The sequence below is a fragment of the Ambystoma mexicanum genome, chromosome 12, assembly GCF_040938575.1.
Source record: "Ambystoma mexicanum isolate Mex_15411 chromosome 12, UKY_AmexF1_1, whole genome shotgun sequence".
Lineage (NCBI taxonomy): Eukaryota > Metazoa > Chordata > Amphibia > Caudata > Ambystomatidae > Ambystoma > Ambystoma mexicanum.
Genome location: NC_090936.1, coordinates 881,127,139 through 881,150,542, shown reverse-complemented (window position 1 = coordinate 881,150,542; position 23,404 = coordinate 881,127,139). Strand labels below are relative to the sequence as shown.

General features: G+C 44.3%; 1 protein-coding gene across 3 annotated transcripts in view; it reads left to right on the top strand.

The window, feature by feature from the left end:
• LOC138513069 (uncharacterized) overlaps positions 1 to 23,404 on the top strand; it is a 1,355,028-nt gene that overhangs the window by 728,838 nt on the left and 602,786 nt on the right. For all 3 annotated transcript variants that reach the window (XM_069627754.1, XM_069627753.1, XM_069627752.1), the window contains one exon: positions 16,748 to 16,878. In XM_069627754.1, the coding sequence (XP_069483855.1) occupies positions 16,748 to 16,878 (131 nt within the window). The remainder of the gene's footprint in view (positions 1 to 16,747; positions 16,879 to 23,404) is intronic.

Sequence of the window (23,404 nt, the reverse complement as noted above, 5' to 3'; positions counted from 1 at the left end):
TCAGCACGTCGCTCCACCTTCTGTCCTCCGCCTGATGTCTCCTCCTACCAAACCTCAACAAACATCTTTTACTCCCTTACTCCTATAGGTCTTTTATACCCATTACTCCCTGTCCCTGTCTTTCACCTACCCCAGGTTGGGAGGGTTCCCTGTCCCCCTACTATGACAGGCTCAGGTCCCTGACCCTGTCACAATGTACACATTGTAGTAGGAACATTTAGCAATCTGCAGTCTGAAGGGAACTACTTCCCAAGAGGTCTCCTTAATCGCGTGTCTATGCTCCATTTCCGTCCAGGGAAAACTCTGATCTACGTTATTATAATGTATTTGATCAAATAGAGGAAAGAGCCCTGTGGTGGCTGGGGTATTGGGGTTTATTTGCTGTACTGTCGTCTTTTGACTGAAATTGTGAGTAGGTTGATTTATTTGCACACTGAGCAGAGTATAACCTACGAACAGCCGCCTTCTCCACATTCCTCTCCTGCATCTAAATGTGGGAGTTTGGCCCTGGAGAATAGAGGGAAAGCCTTGCCCCTCAGGCCACTTCCCATCTTCACTGTTGCTGCCAAATCACTGTCCCAAATTAATTTTAAAAAGATTTTAAGGTGCATAAGGGTTATGACCGCTATCGGTGGGCCCCAACGACCCCTCACAAACTAGGGTCGGCAGCCTTTCAGAGCCACACTTGCCCCAAAGGTGATGTGAGTGGGCTCAGAGGGACAGTTATCCATGGCCATCGGGTATATGTATGGAGTCACGCATGGTTATTGGTACCTTTTTCTCTATCCTGGTTCCTATTGGTCTATTTTATGGCCAGGTCTCTTTCAAATGTTTCAGGTGATTCCCTTCAGGTGTGGCAAACCAAATGGCCATGTATCTCGTGCAAGGGGCTACAACTACCAGCATGCATTACTTTTCATATGCCTGGAATGGTTAATGGGTCTTGAGAAGCAGCTGAGCCCAGAGGCCAACATCATGGACTACAAGTTCCACAATGCCCCAGTGTCCAGTGGGCAAAACCCAGTCTGTAAGGAAATAATTGGTTGCTCTGGTACATATGGACTCTTATCCCCCATTCAGAACCTGAATGGGAGACGCAATATCTATTCCAACATCCCCCACGCCCCGCCCCCCGGACAGGCCAAAGAGTAGTAGTAGAACAGTGGCAGATCTGGAACCAGCAAGGCACTACACAGTATAAGAGGAGACCAAGGAACACTCAAGCCCTATTTGAACGAGGATTTAGGACTTACCAAGAAGGAATAAGAGCGAAAAACTAGGCTAGAGAACACCTGGCAGGTTGTACAGAAATGGGGACTGGAAAGAGGCTGTGGCTAAGGTCGCGCCTTGAAACACTTGTGTATAGGCGCATTATAAATGCCATATCATATCATACCTTTCTATAGACTTACAGGAAAATTATCAGCCCACCAGCGGAGGAGATTAGAGGAGTTAGGGATAAGGTCGTAAAGAGACTGGTCCAGGGAAGCAGCTGTCTAGAGTACACAGTGGAAACGAACAGAACATTCTAGACAGGTAGGGGAGGGCTACAAAAAGCCAGGACAGTCAGTCTATAGTGAACAGTGCTCTGGTGAGGTTGAAGATTAAGGTGGACCAAAAAACCAGAGTGGAGTGTGCAGCATGTAGAGGAGAATGTGTAGGAGGGTTTGGTGTGCTGGGAGAGAGTAACGGTAAAGTGAAGGGCTTGAAAGAGTGGCATGGATTTAGTGTTGGGTTTGGCTGAGGGCAAGAGAAAGGAAAAAGGGCAGGAGAATTATGAGGGAGTGGAGACAGGAGAAGAGCGATAAGATGAGGAAGGAGGGAGGGTAGAGAGGTGAAGTGAGAGGAAGAGCAAGGCATGGAAATGGAGTGTCAGGATAGTAAGTGAAAAGCTGTCACCAGAGGAGGGTTTGGCAAGACCATCAGATTATCCTAGTTTAGGTCACCTTGAAGTCCCTGGGGGAAATTAATAGATGAGGCCTTTAAGCCTCCCAAGACCGATGGACAGCCATGGCAGTTGTGGTACCATAGATATAGTAAACCAATCTTCTAGCAAGCCTTCTTGGAATTGGGAGCCAGAGATGGGGCGGTGAGAGGCCCCTTCAAGTTTGAGGGAAAGCATACAGGAACTTCTGCTTGGACCTGGACCACAAATTGCCTTTTCTTGTATGGATACATTATTAAAAACTCAAAATGAATTCAAGTGACTTATTGAGAACCTTGTCACATGTGAGAAAGTGATGTCCGTATTTCCCACAGTATTTTGACATGACAGTTCAGTACAAGATCCTGGAAGCACTTGCATGCCCCTTTTGAGCACTGGCGTAAGAGGTGCTCCAAAGAGTTTGATTTATGCATCTATTCAAGCCCATAGGGATTTTTCTAAAACAATTTTTATGGTTTTTATATATAACCATTCACATTTATAAACCATTATTCAGCAATCAACACATGCAGCCAGTTATATGCTTTCCCCCACCCGTCCCCCAACTCCCCCTTCGCAACTCGGCCCACTCCACGTTCCACCTCCTCCTCTATCCCTTTCATCCCACAGTTGTACAAATAATATTCTCTCCCCGCCCAGACTTGCTTCCGTCCTGGGCAACGTGCTTGGGGACGTACAGAGCAGCAATCAGTTGCCTCCAAGCCTCCAACCTTCCATGTTCTGAATCTTCGTTCTTCCCCCTTGCTTCTTGCCAGACAACTGTTTCCGAATTAACCCAGTTCACTAAATCTCTCCACCATCCTTGGGCAGACGGTTGCATCTGTGCTTTCCAACTCATTGCAATCCTGTGTTTGGCCAGTATATATGCTAGGTCTTTTAATTTACTCACATGCTTGGCTCTTCTGGGCCTTGGGAAGCCACCTAACAGACACACCCATGGGGATCCCACATCCAGAATAATTTCCACTCTAGCCATTAATTGGGCGACTTCTCCCCAGAATGTACATATCTCTGCGCATGACCAGAACCTATGCACCATCTTCACATTCGCCATCCCGCACTTTGGGCACACCTGTATCTCTGCCTGATTAATTTGAGCTATTTTATGTGGGGTGAAGTATGCTTGTGGGTCACATATTGTTGGATCTGCTGAAACCATACATTCCTTGACACTTTTTGTGGTATCTTTGCACTCTAACCCACATCCCGTCTGACATAGGCTCACCCCCCTCTGCCTCCCAACCCTGTCATGTTTATTATCTCCTTGCCCACCTTAGTCATCAATAACTCATATATGCGGGAGACCTCATGTCCCCCTTTTGACACATCACAGAATGTTTCTATGACCCCTTCCAATTGTGGGAACAGTTCGGCTCCCGGACACTTATCCCTCATGATCTTCAGGAATTGAGAATGTGTGATATATTGTACCCGATGTTACCCAGTGTCTGCCACCAAGTCCTAAAATCCTTGGGCTTCCCATCCACAAGTACATACCCCAACTGTCGCTATTCCCACAGGCTCCCATCTCCCTCTGACATTTAGCCTAACCTGGTCATCCATCCCCTCCAGTGCCACCAGAGGTATTTGCGGGGAGCATGGAGTAGGGTTGTTCATCATTATGCGAGCCTTACGCCTAATCGTACTTTGCAGATGCAATAGTAGGTGCCCCTTGTTGATTAGCTGGTTGGGCAGCCATATTATCTAATTCAGGAAATACGGTGCACTCTGACCTTAGCAACCTAGATTCGGACGTCTGCAAGTCCATAGGGATGGACGAACCTCGCTCTCTATAACCATGGTGGTGTTCGGGGCTGCAACCTTTGTGGTTCACCCTTAATAGATTCTGGTGTTCGTCCCATCAATTGGACGGACGCCTCATGAATTGGGTGATCTCTGAATGAACTGGGTTCCAGGATTCAATCTGCCCAGCGTCGTCCTTTTACATTTTTGCTAGAATTATTTTATACGTTATTTTTTTATTTTGATTCAGGAAATAACAAGGCAGTGGGCACTGTTGACAGTAAGCTTGGCCTAGACAAAAGAAATTCTCTGCAAGTCAAATTGTTTTGGTAATTTACAGTTGTCTTCATTAGAGATGTATCTTTAATCGCACAAAAGGGTGTATTTCGGGTATTGACATTCAATCCTATGTGTTAGCAGAATTCCAAAGTCCTTATGAGGGTATAACATTTAGTAATAAACATAACACAAGTTAATCTAACATTCTTATTTGATAATAGATATTTTTGCAAGACTAAAGTCATAAATGGATATTGCTTCATTCATGAATCCATTCAGCCTTTTACATCATAGTCCTAGATGGGTGCATCTTACGTTGTGAAAGTTTGAAAATTAAAGCATTACAGGGAAATAGTTGGGGTTAACTGGCCGCATTAGAATGCAGACTATGTATCATATCACAGGTGTAAACAATGTAATTGACTGCCATTTTGAATGGAGGTGTTAATTTCTTTTTGGTGAGGGGCAAACGTGATCGCCATATTTTTAGGTTTCTGCTTATGGATGTGAGGGGAATGTCTCAGATGCCATTGTTCTCAAACCTGGAGGCATCTCTTAGATGTTATTGTCCAACTTTCTTTTGAGTTGGTTTTCAAGATCATAATTGTTAAAAACCTTCTTTTGTCCTCAATAGATACTTCCTGCAAACATGGTTTTGTCATAGGATGACATTAACCGAGAGTCTAACTCAGGGGCAACATGTTTGTCTTGGAAGCAAGACAACGCAGAGCAAGATTGTACTCTGGTATTATTCACGTTATATCTCATGCATTATTCTCTGAAATACTAACTCAGCCAGTACTAGTCCAAAAGGCATGTGCAAGAACTGAAAGAGCCCTTCCGATGAGATGAGCGCTGTTAGTTCCTTAGAACATGGATTATGTTTTACCTGGTGGTGCGCCGAAGTAAGATCCAGTGACGAGAATACATGCGCTTCACTCAACATAGAAAGGGTTTTTGGTATGTTAGGGAGGGGATGCCGATCTGGTACCACACATTTATTAAGTGATCTGAGGTCCGCACAGAGTCTTGAGCTTCCATTTGGCTTTTCTACAACAACTTAAGGTGAGACCCACTCTGATGTTTATATCCTGTTCGAGCTTAAGTACTTCCTACTTTACTTTTTCCCTGATAGACCTGCAAACATTACTAACTTTATGCACACCAGGCTTGGAACCTTTGACTAGTTGAGTTTGGTGCACAAAGCCCATCAGATATCCTATTTGCTAAATAACTTCTTTTCCATTTCTTCATCGCAGTACATGACACTCTAAGCATTGAGGTTCAGTTTTATTACCAGCTTTTCCTGCTGTAGCCAGCTCAACAATAGAATTGATCTTCTCTCTGTGACATACTTTGCCTGTGGCCGTTCTTCCTCTGTATTACAAACACCCCATAAACCATCCTATCATGCCTATTCTCTCCCCACCATAAGCCACTGGTTTAAGGTCCAGTGCCATTAATTCTATTACTGAAAATAGTTAATTCAAAATTATCCTTGGAAGGAGGGTTTATTTCGCAGCTGAATCAATTATCGGTTCAACCATCAATCACCCCTATATCCCTAGGCCCATCCAGTCCTTCATCCTCTTCATCTCCCACTGCAAAACTGCTTTTTCTGCATACTCGTCTGTGTTTTTAATGGATATTAATAGTGTTCTGAAACATTTTGTCAAATGTCCATTCCTCTTGCATCAGGTACATCAGACTTCAATGGCCAGGCTGTTGGGACTGTTTGTGAAATGGGCAACAGAGTCACACCTGTAGCATCTCTTTTGTGATATTGCGCTTCTGCCTAGCAATTGTTTAGGATGTTGATTTGATACTCTGGTACCTACTTTGGCAGTGCCTGCCAGTTTTTAGTTTGTGGAGATAGCAGCCACTACTTCATTCGTCTTGACACCCTTTTCCTCAAGTGGTTTGTATTGACACACCTTCTTTTCCAGATCCTTTACCCACTTATTTGTCTGCTCAACTTCTGTTGCTATTCACAGCACGTCCTCAAAGGGTGGTTCACCTTTGGACAACAATTGTTTCCTTTATCTTACTGTTTCTGTACTCAAGCATAAATTGGTCTCTTAGCCTTCATCTGTTTGCTGTCTAAAGTTGCATGTTCTTGCCAACCGTCTAAGTGAAATAATGAATTGTTCTACAGACTCATCCTCTTTGGATTCTCTTTTTCAAATTTCTATCTCTCCAAGCTTGTTTTGGTCCCATAATGCGTATCCATTTTGACAATGCATTTCTTGTATTCATTGAGGTCTACAGATTCTTCAGGTGAGCTAGCAGGTAAGTCGTCCTAATTCTCTTGGCCACGGGTACCAAGTCAGTGCATCAGAAGAGACTTCTTCCTCTCAACTCCATAACTTGTGCTGCATAATGTTCGAACAACTTCTTCCACTGCTTCCATGGAACCTGGGGTTATCTTGGATTGCTAAGGAACATAATCAGTGGAGATGTGTTTTGCCGCATGACTGCGAGTGGGTCACCACCATACCCAGGTATTATACTGGCTATTGAGGCAGAGACTTCCTTTTTGTGTTCCTCTTTTTTAAATATTTTATTATATGAATATTATATATTAATCTACTGTTATCTCATCCACTAATCCTGTCCTTTCATATTCCCTTTTTCTTTTACCGGTATACTAGAACACGTTGTCATGCACTGTGCCGTGTAGTCTTTCACTGTTATTGGTTGCTAAGCAACTGGTAGCTGGCCTTCACCATGGAGGCACATCAGCCTTTCTCTAACTGTGGCACTAGAGGATGGGAGCAACGGCTGTGCGCAAATAGAGAGGTTGCAGCATCGTATTGAGTAATGGGACATGCACAGGCGGACAGGAGCAGGGTTCTACCTTTCCGCTGTCTGGGCACAGTCTGTTACAATTTCCAAGCCACTCACATGCGTGGTTGACCAGTGGGGTGCCTCATCGCCATCCGTTAATCTTTTTGCTGCTTGTTGACTCAGAAGAAAAGATGAAGCAGACAATAAACCAAATTATACCTGATCAATAAACAAGTACACATTTTTCTCAACGTTCAAAGCGAGCTATGTGAGGTCTTAGTTGTGATCCCATCTAGAATCTGTTTTGATTGGCTCAAATCCACCTTGATCACCAGCACAATCGTCACATCATCAGTCACAACCACCAACAAAGTGTCCTCCAGGTTCATCATGATTGGGTGTCTGAATAATTCATATTAGCAAGCACTCTGCATTGTGTCTAATTAAGATTTAGGGTTACTGTAAGAAACCTGAGGGTATTCTCTCAAGTAGACCACGGGAGTCTCTTATTCAGATGCCCAGGGAAGGGCTGCTGCTCTCAGATCGCAACCGTGGGGGTGGACGAGCGAGGGAGGATCAACTGGGTAGGGGAACCCAGGGGTGTGCTCAGAGCAGTGCCCCAGGTGAGATGCGGTATGGCACCAGAGAGGAAAGAGGAGAGAGGAGGAGATCTGTAAGATCTTTACAGGTTATAACAAATCTGCCTCGCTTCCTCCCAATAAAACGTTCCTACCCAGATACAAAAAAACACTCCTTACATGATCAATCCTCTAAGGTCACAAACCCGGTTTCACCCTAAAAGTATATATCGTAGAATCCCTGTTTCCTATCAGAATACTCCCAATCAATCTTCTCTTTTTATTTTCCAAACTCCCAGTCTGTGTTGACAAACTACTATTCCCACAATTCCCTCTATTCAAATCACGATAAGAACTCTGGTCATTCTCGTTTGTCTCACAAACCCCCCAATTCTGATCCTTCCGAAAATACCTTTCCTCCATCCTACCCCGTAGGATATTCGAACACTCTACTCCCCCCACCCCCTTTCTGACACGAACACCTTCGCACAACACGAAAGACAACAGACTAATTTGAGAACTGTTCACCTGACATGTCCCAACCTAAGGGTCAGGCAATTGACCAAAATCACACACCTGACGGCCCTTTCCTTTCCCCGCAGGGATAAAAGGTGGAGCAAGAGAGCCCAAGTCGAGCAAGGCAGACCGCACAATGTGAGAGCTAAAGACGGCGAATACAGAGAGGTTCACAAGGAGAGATGAAAACTTGTTCTTTCCGATGGTTTACAGCAGAAGTCTACGGTATGCGAGACCCTCCTCCACTGATAAGCAAGCCGACGAAGGGCGCTGGTCTCAGTGGTACCAACCTTGACTCCAAGGTTAAAGAAAGGCATGAGTTTCATCCCAGCCGGTGAGTCGAGGGGGAGAATCGGTAAGAGACCCAACTGTGTTAAACGAAAAGTATCCAATGGCTAATTTGAACATTGAGAGAATTAAAGATACGATTGAGGAAAGAGAGTGAAAACCAGAAACGGAGGAGGACGGCACCACGTGGGTGCTCAAGCAGGAAACTCTGGCCGATTTCCCGATGATTGAATCTACCATAACCAGAAGCCCTTGGAAAAAGGAGCAAGGAGGTCAAAGTGGTCATACAGGGGTCTTGTAAAATACTCTATACAGTCAAAAGTCTTTGACCGACAGATGATTGCAAAGGGAAATGAATCCCAGTTGGTGAAATGAACGCATAAATCCTGTGTTGAAGTTGGCAAGAGTGAACCCGGCAGAGGGATGCTAATGAAAGGGGGCGAAGTCTAAAAGTCCCATAGTGACCTATTTGTAGAAGTTGGGGAAAGTGAACCCAGAAGAGGGAAGCCGACAATCGGAGGCAAAGCCTGAACTACTGTTTAAAAAGACATTAAGACTTGTGAAAGTAAGAGGTATTGGAAGACCAGGGGAAGGGAATTGTCCCCCTTGCAGGTGGGTCTGGGCCCAGTCAAGGCAAGGAAGATCCGGGGGTGAAAAGTCATCACCCAAATTTCATAGAGAAAGGAACTGATTGGTTGAATACTATACGTGCCCGGAAGAGGGGGACCCAAGGGTGAAGCCATCACACAACGTGAACTTGGGGAAAATGTTTTTTTGTTTGTTGGATACATCAGGCCTCGAAGGCAAGAGACTTTTTAGTGAAAAGAGATGTTCCCATCGGAGAACATGATAGCTGGAACAAACTGTTGGCTCGTGCTGAGAAAGCTCAAGTGTTTACTGTGCTGGCTGGAACGGAACTGTCGGCTTGTGCTGGGAAAGCTCAAGCGTGTGCTGTGCTCAGAAGTCGCACCTTGTCTCGTGCTGAAAACGTGGGAGACCCCTATCAATCACATCCTGACTTATTATTTGATAACACTTCTTTCTTTTTTGAAACCCTATCCCACACATTCTCTGTAATTAGTTGTATGGAATTGGCAATAGGTTTTTCTTTGGTATAGGCCCTTTTATTTTGACACAACGCCACTAGGACTGACTTATTTTTCATTTGATGGTCGACGCTTGCTCCCATCTTAGATTTATGTTTAGCTTGGGCGTTTTTCCACCATGGATTCATTGTTCAATAAACACCCTTGAACTGTGATAATTTGTGTCTGTCTTTACCGTGAGTTCATTACATTACACACATAAATGGAAAACTACAGTGTTTGATCATCCTCCTAAAGCCACCAATCAGTCTGACTGGAAGGAGTTCTCTGGCCACCCCTAAAGGCTGGGCTTATCACCCGGAAGGTTTACTTCAACTGAATTGGTATCATTGGAAGAGTTAGCCAAGGTCCTTGGGGACCAATAGCATGTGGTAGATGTGGTGGTGGTGATGGCCAAAGCTTTTCCAGTGGTGAAGATGGGCAACTAAGAGGTGGTGGATGGTGCCCCAACCCAAATTGTAAAATATGAACCTTTTGTGGCAAAATGGTAGAAATGATTTATAGAAAATCAATGCTGTTTGTAATAAAGATTTGAATATAGCCAAACAGGTGCGGTATTGATCTAATAGACTGCAAACCTTGAATTGGACTAGTGCAATCCCACGTCCCACATGTAATGGTCGGACATGGTTGGAAGTGCAGCTGTTTAGTGCCAAAGTTATACCAAATCTATGCCCGACTTTGGCTGTCTGTGGTTTGGACAGGGCCTAGTCGGGGCTTCCTCCATCTTCCTGCTAGTGTCCGTTTTAGCATTCCTGCCACGTAGCTTTCTAGTGCAGCTTGCACTTGTGGACACAGTATTTCCCAGCAGTTTTAATGCTCGTCTTACGGCAAGCACCAGTGCTGCTGGCTCTCCTGTCAGTTTTTAAAATGTTTTCTGTTTAATGCGCATTTTCTTGTGCCTCGTGCCACATCTTGTTAGGATTTGCTGACGGCGTAATCTCCAGATTTGGTGGGTATCACTGAAGCATGGCTATGTGATACATCTGGCCCTGCCTGCTAACTTTAGTATTTTTTGCCTTGATAGGAAGTCAGCCCACCTTGGCGGGGGTCTAGCTTTCATTTATAGATCCTCGATTATCAGGCTGCTCGCCTTATTTCAGCAATGGGCGACTTGGATCTTCAGCAGCTAATGGTTGGACCTACCCACTACTTTGGTAATGCGCTAGACCTGATTTTTCCATCTGATGCAGTGGTGGTTATTTTTCCGGCCTTGTGCATTCTTTGCACCTATCATTTTATTATTCCGTTCTCTGTTAGGATTAGTCAGTTTACTAATGCCCCTCCTATTCAGGGCCGCCACAACGAAGATGCTATTCAGTTGACATTTCTGAATTTTTCGGCTAAAATTATAGGTAGCTGCGCAGCTTCTCAAGCCTTACACCCTGCGGATTTGTCACAGCTGCAGCCGATTTTTAGCTCCACTTAGACCATCTGAGCCTCGTGAACACACATCTGGCCAAACTCAGCCTGCGTCAGAGGCAGGCTGAACAAAAATGCCAAGTGGCCTTTGTCCTGCCGCTAGAGCCCTCTTGCGACAGGCCACTGTTTACCATAAAGCCTTCTTTGAGGCAAAGTATGCCTATTCTAATCGTGTTGCATCAGTGTTAAATCAACCTCGGGAACTATTTAGTCTTGTGAGATCTCTCTTGTCCAACTCGGAGGCCCCAGCCCTGGCGTCTCCTTTGCAGGCTCTTAGTAAAAGGCTCTCGAGTTTTTGTTGTTGAAAACATTTCAACAATTTGTGAAAAGATTTGATCATCTGTTCTTAGGACTGTTGAGGCTAAGGCTGTATTAACGGCCACTGATCAAATTGACACATGGCCGAGTTTTCCTTCCTTTGTCCCAGCTGATATTATCACAGCCACTTACAGAATGAAATCAGCCTCTCCACTGGATTCTGTTCCACTCTTTATGCTATCATATGATATGATATGGCAAGTGTATCAAAGAACGACGAGGCAAGGGGTTGCCAGGCAGGCAATGCGGGTGTGTGCGACTGGCGGGGGAGAGACTTGGGCCCGAGATCAGAGGGTGGCCAGGTAACCAGTGCAGTTTCAGTTTCAACCATGAGGTCAGCAGGGGAGAGGAGGAGAAAAAGCAGAAGCAAAGAGAAAGGTTTTGAGGTGCTTCCGGAACCGGAGATGGTTCTCCTCAAATTTCAGAGAGGCTGTTCCAGAGGGAGGCTCCAGCCAAAGAAAGAGATCTACCACCAACTTGTTGCTTGGAGAAGCGACTGACCCTGAGGGAGTTGGACGCAGATGAGCGAAGAGCTCGAGGAGGAAGATATTTAGGAAGAGAGAGTTGAAGGTATTGAGGCTCCAGGCCCCAGAAGGCATTGTGGACAATGCAAAAGGTTTTGAACTTAATCCTCGCAGCCACTTGGAGCCAGTGCAGAGATTTCAGCCCTTGGGAGATATGATGCCTGGGCTTGAGGCCAAGGACAAATCTCGCAGTCCTGTTTTGGATGAGTTGCAGAGGGCAGAGAGTAGAGGCAGGCAGATTTAGAAAGAGGCTGTTGCAGTGGTCCAGCCTAGAGAGAACCAGAGCTCTGGAGACAGTGAGCTTCTTTGTGGAAGGAGAGGAAAGGAAGAATACCTCTGAGGAGGTGCAGTTGGTAGTGTGACTTAGAGACGTCAGAGATGCGAGGAGAGAAGGAGTGTGTGGAGTTGAAGATGACCCCAAGGTTTTTAGCCTTGCAGATGGGAGCAGGAGGACGGCCGAGAGAGGCCAGCCAGAAAGCGACTGGAAAGGAGGGAGCGGGTGTGCTGATGAGTATGTCAGTCTTACTGGCATTAAGGCAGAGGTCATTCACAGCACACCACTCTTGGATAGCAGACACAGTGATGAGGGACAGAGCAGAGGTGGCTGAAGGTAGCCTGAAAATGAGCTGAGCGTCATTGAAGGTTATGCCCAGTATTATTGGTCAAATTCTTTCACTTCTGGTTCTATTCCTTCTTCAAAACTCACATTGATGATCACACTTCTAAAAAATATCATCTTTGGATCCTACTGTTCCTGCAAACTTTCACCCGATCTACCTTCTTGATGAAACTCCTTGAAGCACTATCCACTCCACTCCACTGCTTAGTAACCTTCTAGAGGAGTCTTGCATCTTGGATGCTTCCCAATCTGTTTTCCATCCAGGGCGTGGCAGAGTGCTTGTTTAGGTAGTTGTTGGCCTTGCACGGAGGCAGGCCGTGTGGGCGCACTGATTTTCCATCTTGCTTGGTCATTTAGCCGTAGCAGGTGTGTAAGGTTCTGTGCTGTTCTGGTTTAGATCCTTCTTGGATGATCGGGCCCAATCACTTTCTCTCTTCCTCCCTATCGATTTACCCTGGTTGCTCTGACCTATGGGGTGCTTCAGGGTTCTGCACGTTCCACTGTTTTGTTGGACGTTTATATTCAGCCTCTTGCGAAACTCATCCAGTCCCATGGCTCCCGTTGTTATTCATATGCTGATGAGACACACATTGTGGTACATTTAGTTCCTTCCAAATCTGGCGCTGCCTTGCAGCTTAGGCGATGGGATGCTGGTTGAGTGACAGTTGGCTGAAGTTGAACCGGGATAAGACCAATGTGTTGGTGGTTGGTCCTCCTTCAGCCACATCCTTGTGGACTACAGCTTTTTGGCCTCCTTCTCTTGGGCCTTTTTCCTACTCCAGTCTCAGTGGTTTAAGACTTTGGCTGTAAAATTTCAGCTTCTTTATCGGGTGAAGCCCAAGTTAGTGCTGTCTGTCAATCTGGCCACTATAAATACAACATTCCTCTTAGGATTCTCCCCTATCTACTGGCCCATAGGCCTGCTCCTGTGGTAGCCTCTTTGGTCTATGCTACTATGGACTATTGCAACTCACGTTATAGCACGTTTTTCAGATTTCTGCTGCTAGAGTTGCTCCTGGGTGCCGGTCTGGCCTTTTCTGTGGCTCTGGCTGACTTGTAGAATCATCTTCCATTTTCACTTTGGGCCACTGAAAATCACTTACTTTCCTGACGCTTGTTGAAAACACACCTGTTCTGTTGTCTGTTGTGTTCTCCTAGGTTTGTTTCTTTAGTGCCAAGCAATGTTCCCTCTAATTATTTTTCCCCAAGTGCGGGAATGGCTAGCTTTTGTGCGCACTTTATTTACTGTGTGTGCAACTTAGAGGTAAGCTACTTTGTGAGCATGCATACTTAGTGAGCTATCATCTCCGAAGAGTTTGGAAGGGTATTTCCCCTTCCAAAACACTGCAAATCTTTACAAATCAGAGTGCATCTTTAAAAAATGTTTACAAACATATATAGGCTAACAAAATAAATATTTTATTTCATTATAAGGAGAGCTTATCAACCAGTCCAAGACTTCAAGGTATGCCATAGTACCAACCTAAAGAACTACAGTGCAGAGAAAAAAAATTGTATGCACAGAAAAAACCTTTGTATCCTCAGGATGAACAATAGGTTTAGTTGTGCCTATTCATTTGTCGACCCCGCACAGAGAATGCAGAACGTGTTTAATGCCATTGAAATAAAACACGTGTTTATTACAAAAAACAAATGCTTATCACGGAGGTGGTTGTCAAAAAATTCAGACAGGATGCAATTTTTGCAAAAGGAATAATGGCAACTAAAAGGAGTGTGTAAGAATGCATGCCAATAGGAGTTTATGTGCCACTTTAATGAAGTTATTCAAGGGTTAGGGGAACATGCCTCTATTTGTGCAAGGACGACCATTGCATCAGAATAACTGCACCACAGAATATGATCAGAATTCCCGGGTCTCTGCTTGCTATCCACATTGCGTTATCCTGTGACATTTACTCAAAACAAGCCGTACGGATAAAAGGCATAAGCCTCCATTTTTACTCTCTCTAAAAACAGGAAAACGTGCCCAACAAAAACAGGAAGCAAGAACATATAGAAGCCTTCCCCCCCCCTGCTTCTACCCACAAGGTTCCACTGATATTTTTTCGAATCAGTGACCAGCAGAGCCGTGACATAGGTAGGCGCTCTGATATAATATTACTGCCTGTCAAGGGGAATTTTAAGGGCAAAAAACATTTTAATAAGCATGAAATAACCCTACTGTCAAAGCTAATTATTTTCTTACTCCCTGAAAAATCATTTCATTCCAAGTAGGGAGTATAATCATATCGGAGCCCTGCTTTTAAACTTGACATAAGAGGTGAAATGACAGGGCACATAATGCAGCTTATAGGTCTGCCCACCTTCCTTGCCACAGCCTAGATAAAATTCAAAAATAGCATTACTGAGGTTTCTTCAGGAACCCCATTGAAGAATATCACATATATTTGCCTTTTATGTCAAAAGCAGCAATGCTCACGTGTACAACAGATTGAGTGCATTTTTCTTTGGCTACAGATGCCTCTTATTAAATTCATAGATCTAATTTAAACAAGATGCATGGGAATGCTAGAGGCAATAAATACAAACACATGATTATATTGAAAGGCCCTCAGCAGCCGAGAATAGAAACAAAAGATGCAGTTTCTTATCCTTTAGCAAACAAACACATTTCCTTCACTGTACTGCCAAAACATCTGATTTGATTGATTTTTGAAATTTGCTGATTTGTTCTTCATTGTGAAGAAGTATTCTCTGTGCCCTTCCACGTGTACCACTCCCCGGCTGCTGTGCTACCCTCCAACATTAGTGGAGGGGCTCTGTAAAAAGTGAGGGATTGTAGTAGCAAAACACTAACAGATATTTGCATACCCATGATACTTTGCAAGCAAAACATATTTAACAACTCACCATGACATTCTGTGCAGTTTATGAACAGGTCATGAATCTGCATGTGCACAATTACTATGAAGTGAATACAAGATTGTTTGCAACATACCCCACCTTTAAATTGTTGGGTAGGATAAGTGCTCAGTGAAACTGTTTTTGTAAAGCAGCGAATTACCACATATTAAGGTCTATGCCCCATAGAACCTTCAAAACATGGAAAGGATGCATCCTGTGTAAAAAGCATGCTAGTTATTTGAATATATGTTGCCCTGATACTATATACAAATACATACCTATTAGTCCTTGCAGGCCAAGTAAATGTTGTTGCAATGTTGTTCTCCACTAATAGGGTAATGTTAGCAATGCTTAAGTAGGAGACGCTGAATATGACTTTTGCCTACTCAGTCTTCAGAGGGCAAATTGATATTTGAGTTTTATAATGCATTAACTTACAATGCCACACTACAAAGTGCTTGTGAGACATATGTACAAAGAATAGGATGAGGTTGCACATCCAAGTAGCCTGCTTACTTACAGTCAATATCCGATATTTGAGCTGACAGTTGGGTCACATAGTCTGGGTGACACTTTTGCTAAGGCACCATGAGTAACAAATTCTTGTGCTTGAACGTTGTTCATATTATAACAAACAGAAAACAAGTAGATGTAGGTCCAAGTCTGGTAAACATTTGCAGAGCCAAGGTAGGTATAGTCACTGTTCCATCGAAATATCTGAATGTTACCTGGGGCGGAAGTTAGAGTAATACGTTGTAAGTGTGGTAGAGTCAAGTACAGGAGTCATGGGTGGGCAGGGTAGCTTATCTGGTTAATGTGTGCAGGTATATCTTAGCAATATCTTCTGTTTGTGGAGCCACTTTTTCACATTAGTTTTGAACCTCTTGTGGGTGTATTCTGTTTTTAGGATTTTTAAGTTTTTAAGGTCAAGCTTGCATAGCAGGGCAATGAAAATAGGCTAGGGTAGAATATCCAGACTAGATAGTCCAATGTAGCGTTGCTTTGGGAGAAAGCAAATATTGGATACCTGCTGTGGCTTGTGCCTTATTAAATCTTTTTGAATTGGTGGTAATTGTCTGTGTGTGCTGCTAACATTCTTCTGAGCGGTACCCAGAAGGAAGCTGGGCAAGCGCACATGCGCACAGCTTAGATGGAACACTGGTGCCAAGATGCTTTTTTTGTGTTGTAAGCTGCGCTTTACAAATATAGTAACATAACAGCAACATTAATCAATGACGTGTACTTTCAGAATGACTGTGCATTCCCATGCAAAGGCACTGAACAAGCAACATGCAGCAGGCACCAACATGCCTTTTGGTAGAACAAACTACTCTGTAAACAAGTGATGTCTTTCCTGTTATGCCCCCTCCCGAAAGGGTGTACAATGAATGTCTACCAGGTACCGCATGCAGATCCCTGATGGCGGTCTGGTTGGGCGCATGCTATAAACATGCAAATGGTCAAAGTAGATTCTGGCATTTGTAATAACCCCATCCAAATGAGGGAATGTCCAGATATGAATGTATGCCACAGCAACAGTGGGCACTCTTTTGGCAATACAGAAGGGGCCAACTGTCCCTTCCTGTGTAGAATTTACAGGGCATATGGCACAAGGTGATATTTTAGCAGAGGCTACCACAGATTTGTGTTCAAAGCACCCTAAGTTAGTCTTTCAATTATTTCCATGTTAATTGCTGTTTTATTTTTTAACTTTCATGATTGTGGAAGTCATTGTTAATTGTTGCCATTTTATGCAGCACATGAAGATAAATTCCCCTTCAGCGCCGTGAGAAGGGTTCCTGCTCTTACTGCCTGGACGCCCACAAACTACTCTGCTGAACTTCACCACAAGACGCAACAAACATCAGTGGACGCTGTGAAGTCAATTGTAAGGATTTAACCTTTATAGTTTTCTTGCACGTATTTCCTGCACTTGCTTCATGTTGTCCCATATTTAACAAGCCGGATCTTGGTCACATTTGCCAGAGCCTAATTCATGCAACATAACCTTACCAAGGCTTTGGTAGAACATCGCAAGGTATCGGACTAGCAGATGATCAGTGTAGTCCCACACCCCAAAGGTTAGATAGGCAGGCAACATTGATTCACTGGAACAAATTGTTAAAGGACTTAAATGAGTGGATTACCTGATCTAATAGATCATAGTTTGACAAAGGAAAGTAATGTGTGGAAGACTGCACATGCTGTTTGACTAGGTGCCAGCGAAATGGATTAAGACAGACTCCTAAACAAGTAGGCATGTGTGATGAAGTCGGGTGCGTAAGACAGTTCCAAGTGAGGGAGGTGACTCTGCCAACCATCAAAGCATGTCTACCGGGGTGTAAATGCCAGAGCAACGTCCTATCCAGAGATAAAGGTTGGGAGATGCAGAGACAACACTTCTAGTCCATCCGTAGTGCAGATGCAGGAAGTCGGTCCTATGAAAAGCTGGCAGCTTGACAAAGTTGTGATTCTTTATGAGCTATGGCTGGGAAGGATTAAGATGGCTTGGACTTCTGAACAGTGAGCTTAGCACCATATCCATTAGAAGTGAGTGTGGAATTAAATCCTGACATTTCTTGAGGCATGAAGTGAGAAAGACACGTTCTGGCTAGATTAAAAATAGCGAGCTGGGTGCAGTCTCCCTGAAACTGATTGGGGCCAAGAAGGGAGCTGGTCACCACAGTCATGTGACTATTTTATTGAATCATGGGAAGCATGCTTGGTGTTATATCCAGGAGACAGCAGAGATCCAGAGGGTGCCCAGTATCCCTATTTTGAAGAATAGCGAGTGACGCACAATGCTACTTAAGTCAACAATTATTTAGAAATGTTTGTTTGGACCATTCCAAGCTAGGACACCCTTCTTCGTTGTAGATAAAAACCATTGACTTGTATCCCAACCACATCCTCTCGTGACCCCTCTGATAAAGGCTTCAAAATCTGCCTTTTATGTCTTCTATTTGGTTGGCCTGTAATATTCTTAACCCGGGTTTACGAGCCTCGGTGGTGTCTGCTATTCAGAGGACGGATGTATCAAGAGGGGTGATACAAAGATCTGATCTTCACTCAATCAATTCAAGTCCGTTCCTTTAATTTGTTAAAATTACATTGCATACTCGCTGGGTATGTCTGTTTACAGATCTTTTCCTTTCTTAGTGGATGCAGGGTTTTGTCAAATAATGAAAAAAATAACACTTTCTATACACCATTAGTAACATGTGTTCCATATAACATGTTAGAAAGACTATATGTATATCTGGTGCGGAAAAGTCATTAAGAGTAGTGCAGGATGTTTGGGTAGGCCATAAACTCTTTAAAGAGGCATCCTTGGGCTTACTGTATTTGAAACGAACGGGTCCTGGTCTACAACTCTTCATTTTGGTGTCTGCTTCCTACATGGGTCTGGGCTGTGCTTCATACATTTTGAATACCGACTGGGCACTCCGCTTTTTATCCTTCAAGGTTGATCCATTGAATACATGAACATCGTTTGTAGACAATTTGAATACAATAACATCTATATATTACAGTGCTTAGAAGTGGGCAGAATCTGGCATGAAGGGCTATTTAGAAAATAATGTGAGACTATGAGGGAGTGTATAATGTAAGAAAAAGGATGAGGGAGTTACTAGTAAGGCCTCATCTGGCGTTTTTAGTGTCCAGTTCTGGAGGTAGCCCGTCTGGAAGTCAAGTGGTGGAGACCACCTGTGTGATAGACCCAAAGCGATGCACAGCAGCGACAAACTGCTATATAGAGGAGAAAAGGGAGAAGGAAGACTCTGTAGGATCAGACTCCAGAGACAAGTGGTGCAAGGAGAGCAAGAGTACGGCAACACCATCTCGCAGTGAAGAGCGAGAGAAATTGTGACAAATCCTCCTTCCTGGAAATGCGTGTCCCCCATGATGGTTTGGCAAACTCCCATCTGCAAGGCAAGCAATGCTGGAACTGAAGCAGACATCCTATAAATGCCAGGTGCCTCACTTACCTTAAGGTCCCAACTTCCATTGAAACCTCCAGCTTCTGCCATGCAGACCAGCATAGCAAACCTGTTTCCACAGTGCCAAAGGCTGCAATGCTTAATTCTGCTGCTTCAACTGCAACCCAGACCCTTAACTGACACGTGCCACCACAAGACGAATATACATCGCAATCCTATGCGAGGCTGTACAATAAAACCTCATTGTGCTGGGAGATAAGGGGCCTATGACAGACCTTTGAACTTCAAAACCTTACAAAGCAAGCATTGGTAAAGCCAAAAGTTGGGGTCTTTGCAGTTGTTTATTACATTTTAAGTTTATAGGCATACATGTGGTAAAGGGGCATAGCTGGTAAATACTTTGAAAGTTCCAGAAAAAAGTATGCAAGCTTGTTTTTGCAGGCACATATCATTAGTAAAACTTGCATTGGTACTCTGCCAAACCCTGGCACCTCCCATCCTGCCACCCCTCCTCTATCAATGTCTAGCTCTGTCAAGTCCGACTTGCTCTCACTTCACTGTCAATTGTTTCGTTTGGCTCTCCATCAAACCTAGAGTGCTCTATTCCTCCCTGTGCAGTACAATCTAGCCATTCTGCCCATTTCAGTACTGCATACTCTTCTGTCCCTTTGAAAGTCACCCCGTGAGCAGCAGTCTCGGGTCCCACCAGGTAGTTCATATACAGGACACAAGGACTGAAAGGTTCAGGAAAAGCTGGGGCTCCCAATGTTGGCAATGGGGTATCCAGACTCGTTTTACTGGGGTGGCCCAAATGGGGCACTGACTTATGCAGGGGTAGTGTTTCGGTTTCCGTGTGTGTGCTGGCGACACGTAGGGCTGTTTTTCCTTTCTTTTCCTCGCTGGTGGTGTTGTCCGGTGTTGGGTGTCCAGCTTGTGCCTGGGGGCTACTGCAGGACGCCTTGGGGGGGGGGGGGGGTGGCTGGATGCTGCCGCTTCTGACCTTCGTTGGAGCCTTGCTTGGAGTCGTGGTAACCCAGGAATGCCTGGAAGTGGAGCCCTGCCCTTATGGGAAGTCTGCAGAGTATTTCAGGCAGTTGGCATGCCGTATAGAACATGTTTGTTTTATTGCGACCGGTGCTTTTGACATTTTCTTTGTCTAGGTTTTATTTGGAGCATTGTTTTTTTTTCTTCACGAGTACAGTATAGGGCCTTAATGTAACACTTGCACAGTCTGTTCTGTATTTCATTTCACCCACCAGCCCCCCTGTGTCCGGATCTTATGTTCAAGGGGTGAAGAAGGGGTTTGGGCATGATAAATATAATTTTGGAACATATAATAGATCCTGTGTTGTGCCAGGTGATATATTGGTGACGCATGTGGCCAAAAACTCTTGACTTTCGGAAGTTCGGTCCAGCAGTGCACTTAGGAGGCAGCGCCTTCGTGATAGGGGGACGGTTCTCCTATGGAGATTAACAAATCTGTTTGTTATATGGCCTGCCCAATGCCATCCGTGGAACATAATCTGAAGTCCTTGAGTAATTCAGAAAAGTGAGTTGTCGCTGTGGGAGAACAGGCTCTTGTATTGGGAGATGCTGTCTCATGAAATCAAGTTGGAGATATGGGGAATGTATCCCCTACCCTGGCGGTCTTGGCTGTCCCGCTAAGAAAAAATTAGGTTAATTCAATTTCTGGATTTCTGCCCTTATCCCCAGCTGACCATTCTAGGATGAAGGGGGAAACAGTTGGTCCAGAGGAGTGGAAACATGTGGAAGACAATATTATCAGAGAAACAATGCAATGTAGGAACTTTGCAGATTTCTGCGCCTGGGTGGACCTTATTGACAAATCCGCCTGTCAAATTTCATTTATTAAGTGTGGATAATTCTTCTCAGACTAATCTGAAGTGTAATGTGCTAGATCAGTACTGTCAAACAGATTTTGGGGTGAAAAACACTGTATCGGGGGTGGAAAACTGCTATAGAACATGAAACTGCACCTGTCGCCCAAATTACTAAATCTAATTCTTCTATGGCAGCCATAGATCATAATTGCTGCAGGGACAGTTCTATAAGCAAGTCCTATGGCTCTAAGGATCTGCGTATGGGCAGAATAAGTATGCCTAGAATTGAGGAGAAGTCCTTGAGAGATTTCACCATGGATAACAGAAACTTTGTAATTGCGAATGTGGAGAAGCCAGAGGGCAAAGAGCCTAAGAAAGCGCTTAGAAATAAAGTGATTGCGTGGCTTCGCCAGAAAACTGGGCCTGAGATTATTAGATCTTCCAACTTTAAGGTTCTTTGGCGGTTTGCACTGAAGTGCTGGTCTTCCCTTGAATCCAGGGATTGTATACTGGTAGGGTGCAGCTGAAGTAATCTCCCTTGTATCTGTGATGATTTAGACCAAGTTTCGACCAATTTAAGCTTAATAGTTGATCTAGTATAGGGCTTTTCATTTTAGGCGTTAATGGCAAGGGCCAGAGTTTTATCTCCATTTGCTTTTGTTTTTTTGGGAATGTATTATTTGTATAAAGACTGGATTGACTCTATCGAGAAAGCAAGCGCAAACAAATTGTTGACTCACCTCCCTGCGACATTTAACAAAGTTAAAGTGCCGCAAAATTATTGCATCAAATTCCCAAATAAACCATTGCAGACTCTGTTCATGAAAGCAAGATTAAATCTGCTATTGACGCATTAAATTATATCAATCAGAACATCATCGGCAGAAACCGCATGCCGCCTCTGCAAAAAACAAGATTTTCACGAAACACTAAAACACCTGGTGCTGGAATGGCCGGAGACAATTCTGAACCACCGCACCTACCGGACACCGTTATTTGTCGATACGGTGGACTTTGACTCTGTATGGAATAGACTGATATCAGGTGAAACAAGAAGATGGACCATAGCAGCTGTTAAACTAATAGATCTAGCGCCTAAAATGATAAATCAACCTACGGAAGAGTCTATGGGAATTTAAGCAGCCCATCAGTCTAAGACACGCTTCACCCGACTGATCAGAAACTAAACAAGCCGATAAACGCCGAATTGCCCACACACTAACAGGGCGAGTCTTTATGTATATTCAGTTCTTCGAAATCTTGTAAAAATCATGTTCTTTTGATTAAATTCAAGTAATAATTAAAAAAATGTAAATTATTTGTATATGGTTGTTTTTATAGTTCCATTTTATTTTCATGACCTTTTTATATGTTTGTTTTTGTATTGTTTTATTTTCTTGTTTGTTGTGTAAGCACCACTATGCCTGCCGGCCGTGTCTTGTGTGCTATAGAAATAAAACAAAATCAGTAAGAATGCTCACACACACCTTATTATCATAGGTTAGGATAATGGGTTAGGACCTTGGGTGGCTAATCAGATTCCAGGGGTAGCACATGCCATCCCAGGCCGCTCCCTGTATACGCCACTGATGGGAGACACACCGCTGGATTAGGATCTTAACTACCACATGTGATGTCTGACTGTATGTAAGCAGAGAACAGCATTATCCCATTGCAGAAAGAGGGACCAGAATCCAGGGGGCCAATACTGTTAGTTGGGTTTCCGAATTTAACTTGGTTATGTGGACGTGGGCAAACCCTTGTCCTTGTAAGCACAGTTGGCTAAACCACCTTGCTCCAATGCAGCTACCAGCTCACCCCACTGCCCTACTCGAGGCTGCAGCATGTCAATGGACTGGAGGAATGCACAGTCTTTTAGAGTTGGAAGCAGAACCACATGGCACTGTCCATCCTGCTGTTCCCCCTTCTGCAGGTGCCGCATGCAGGGTCATGACAGCCCAGGGATAAAGTAGTTCCCTTGGAAACAGGGAAAGAACATTGAGGCCAAAGCAGTCCAAAAGAAATGACCCCCAAATCCTGATCACCACTCAGAATCGCTCATCCTGTGGGCTCTGATCGTTCTTAAGGGATTTCACATCCTGTGACTAATTCAGTGATCTCTTTGCACCAGTGACCTCTTTGCCCCATCTCTGAGCAGTGACCCCCCCCCCTGCCCGCTTCCCCAACCCACTCCAGTGGAAAAGTCTGATTGCTGGCAATGCATTTTCAACCACAGTACCCCTCCTTGGGCCATGGCACTGTACTGCAGGTTGCCTTTGAGCTCACCAATAAAAAAATACAAAAGTAATCCAAAAAGGAATGCACACCAGGTAAGAAGTATATTTCATTTAGGACCCCAGACGCAGCTGGGACAGCAATATTCAAACAGAACGCGGAACAGAACTGCATGAAAAGGTGCTGTCAAAGAAACACCGCTAAGTCTAGAACGGTTATAATCATCTAAACTAATTAACATCAAAGCACATTGGCACATTTGGTCCATCCTTTGAATACAAATCATTGGGCAAACATTTAATTCCCCTATATCGGGACATACATTAACATGTGATGATTGTGTCCCGTAACTCTTACCATACCACCCTAGACCCCCACCGTGATGTCACAGTCCAAC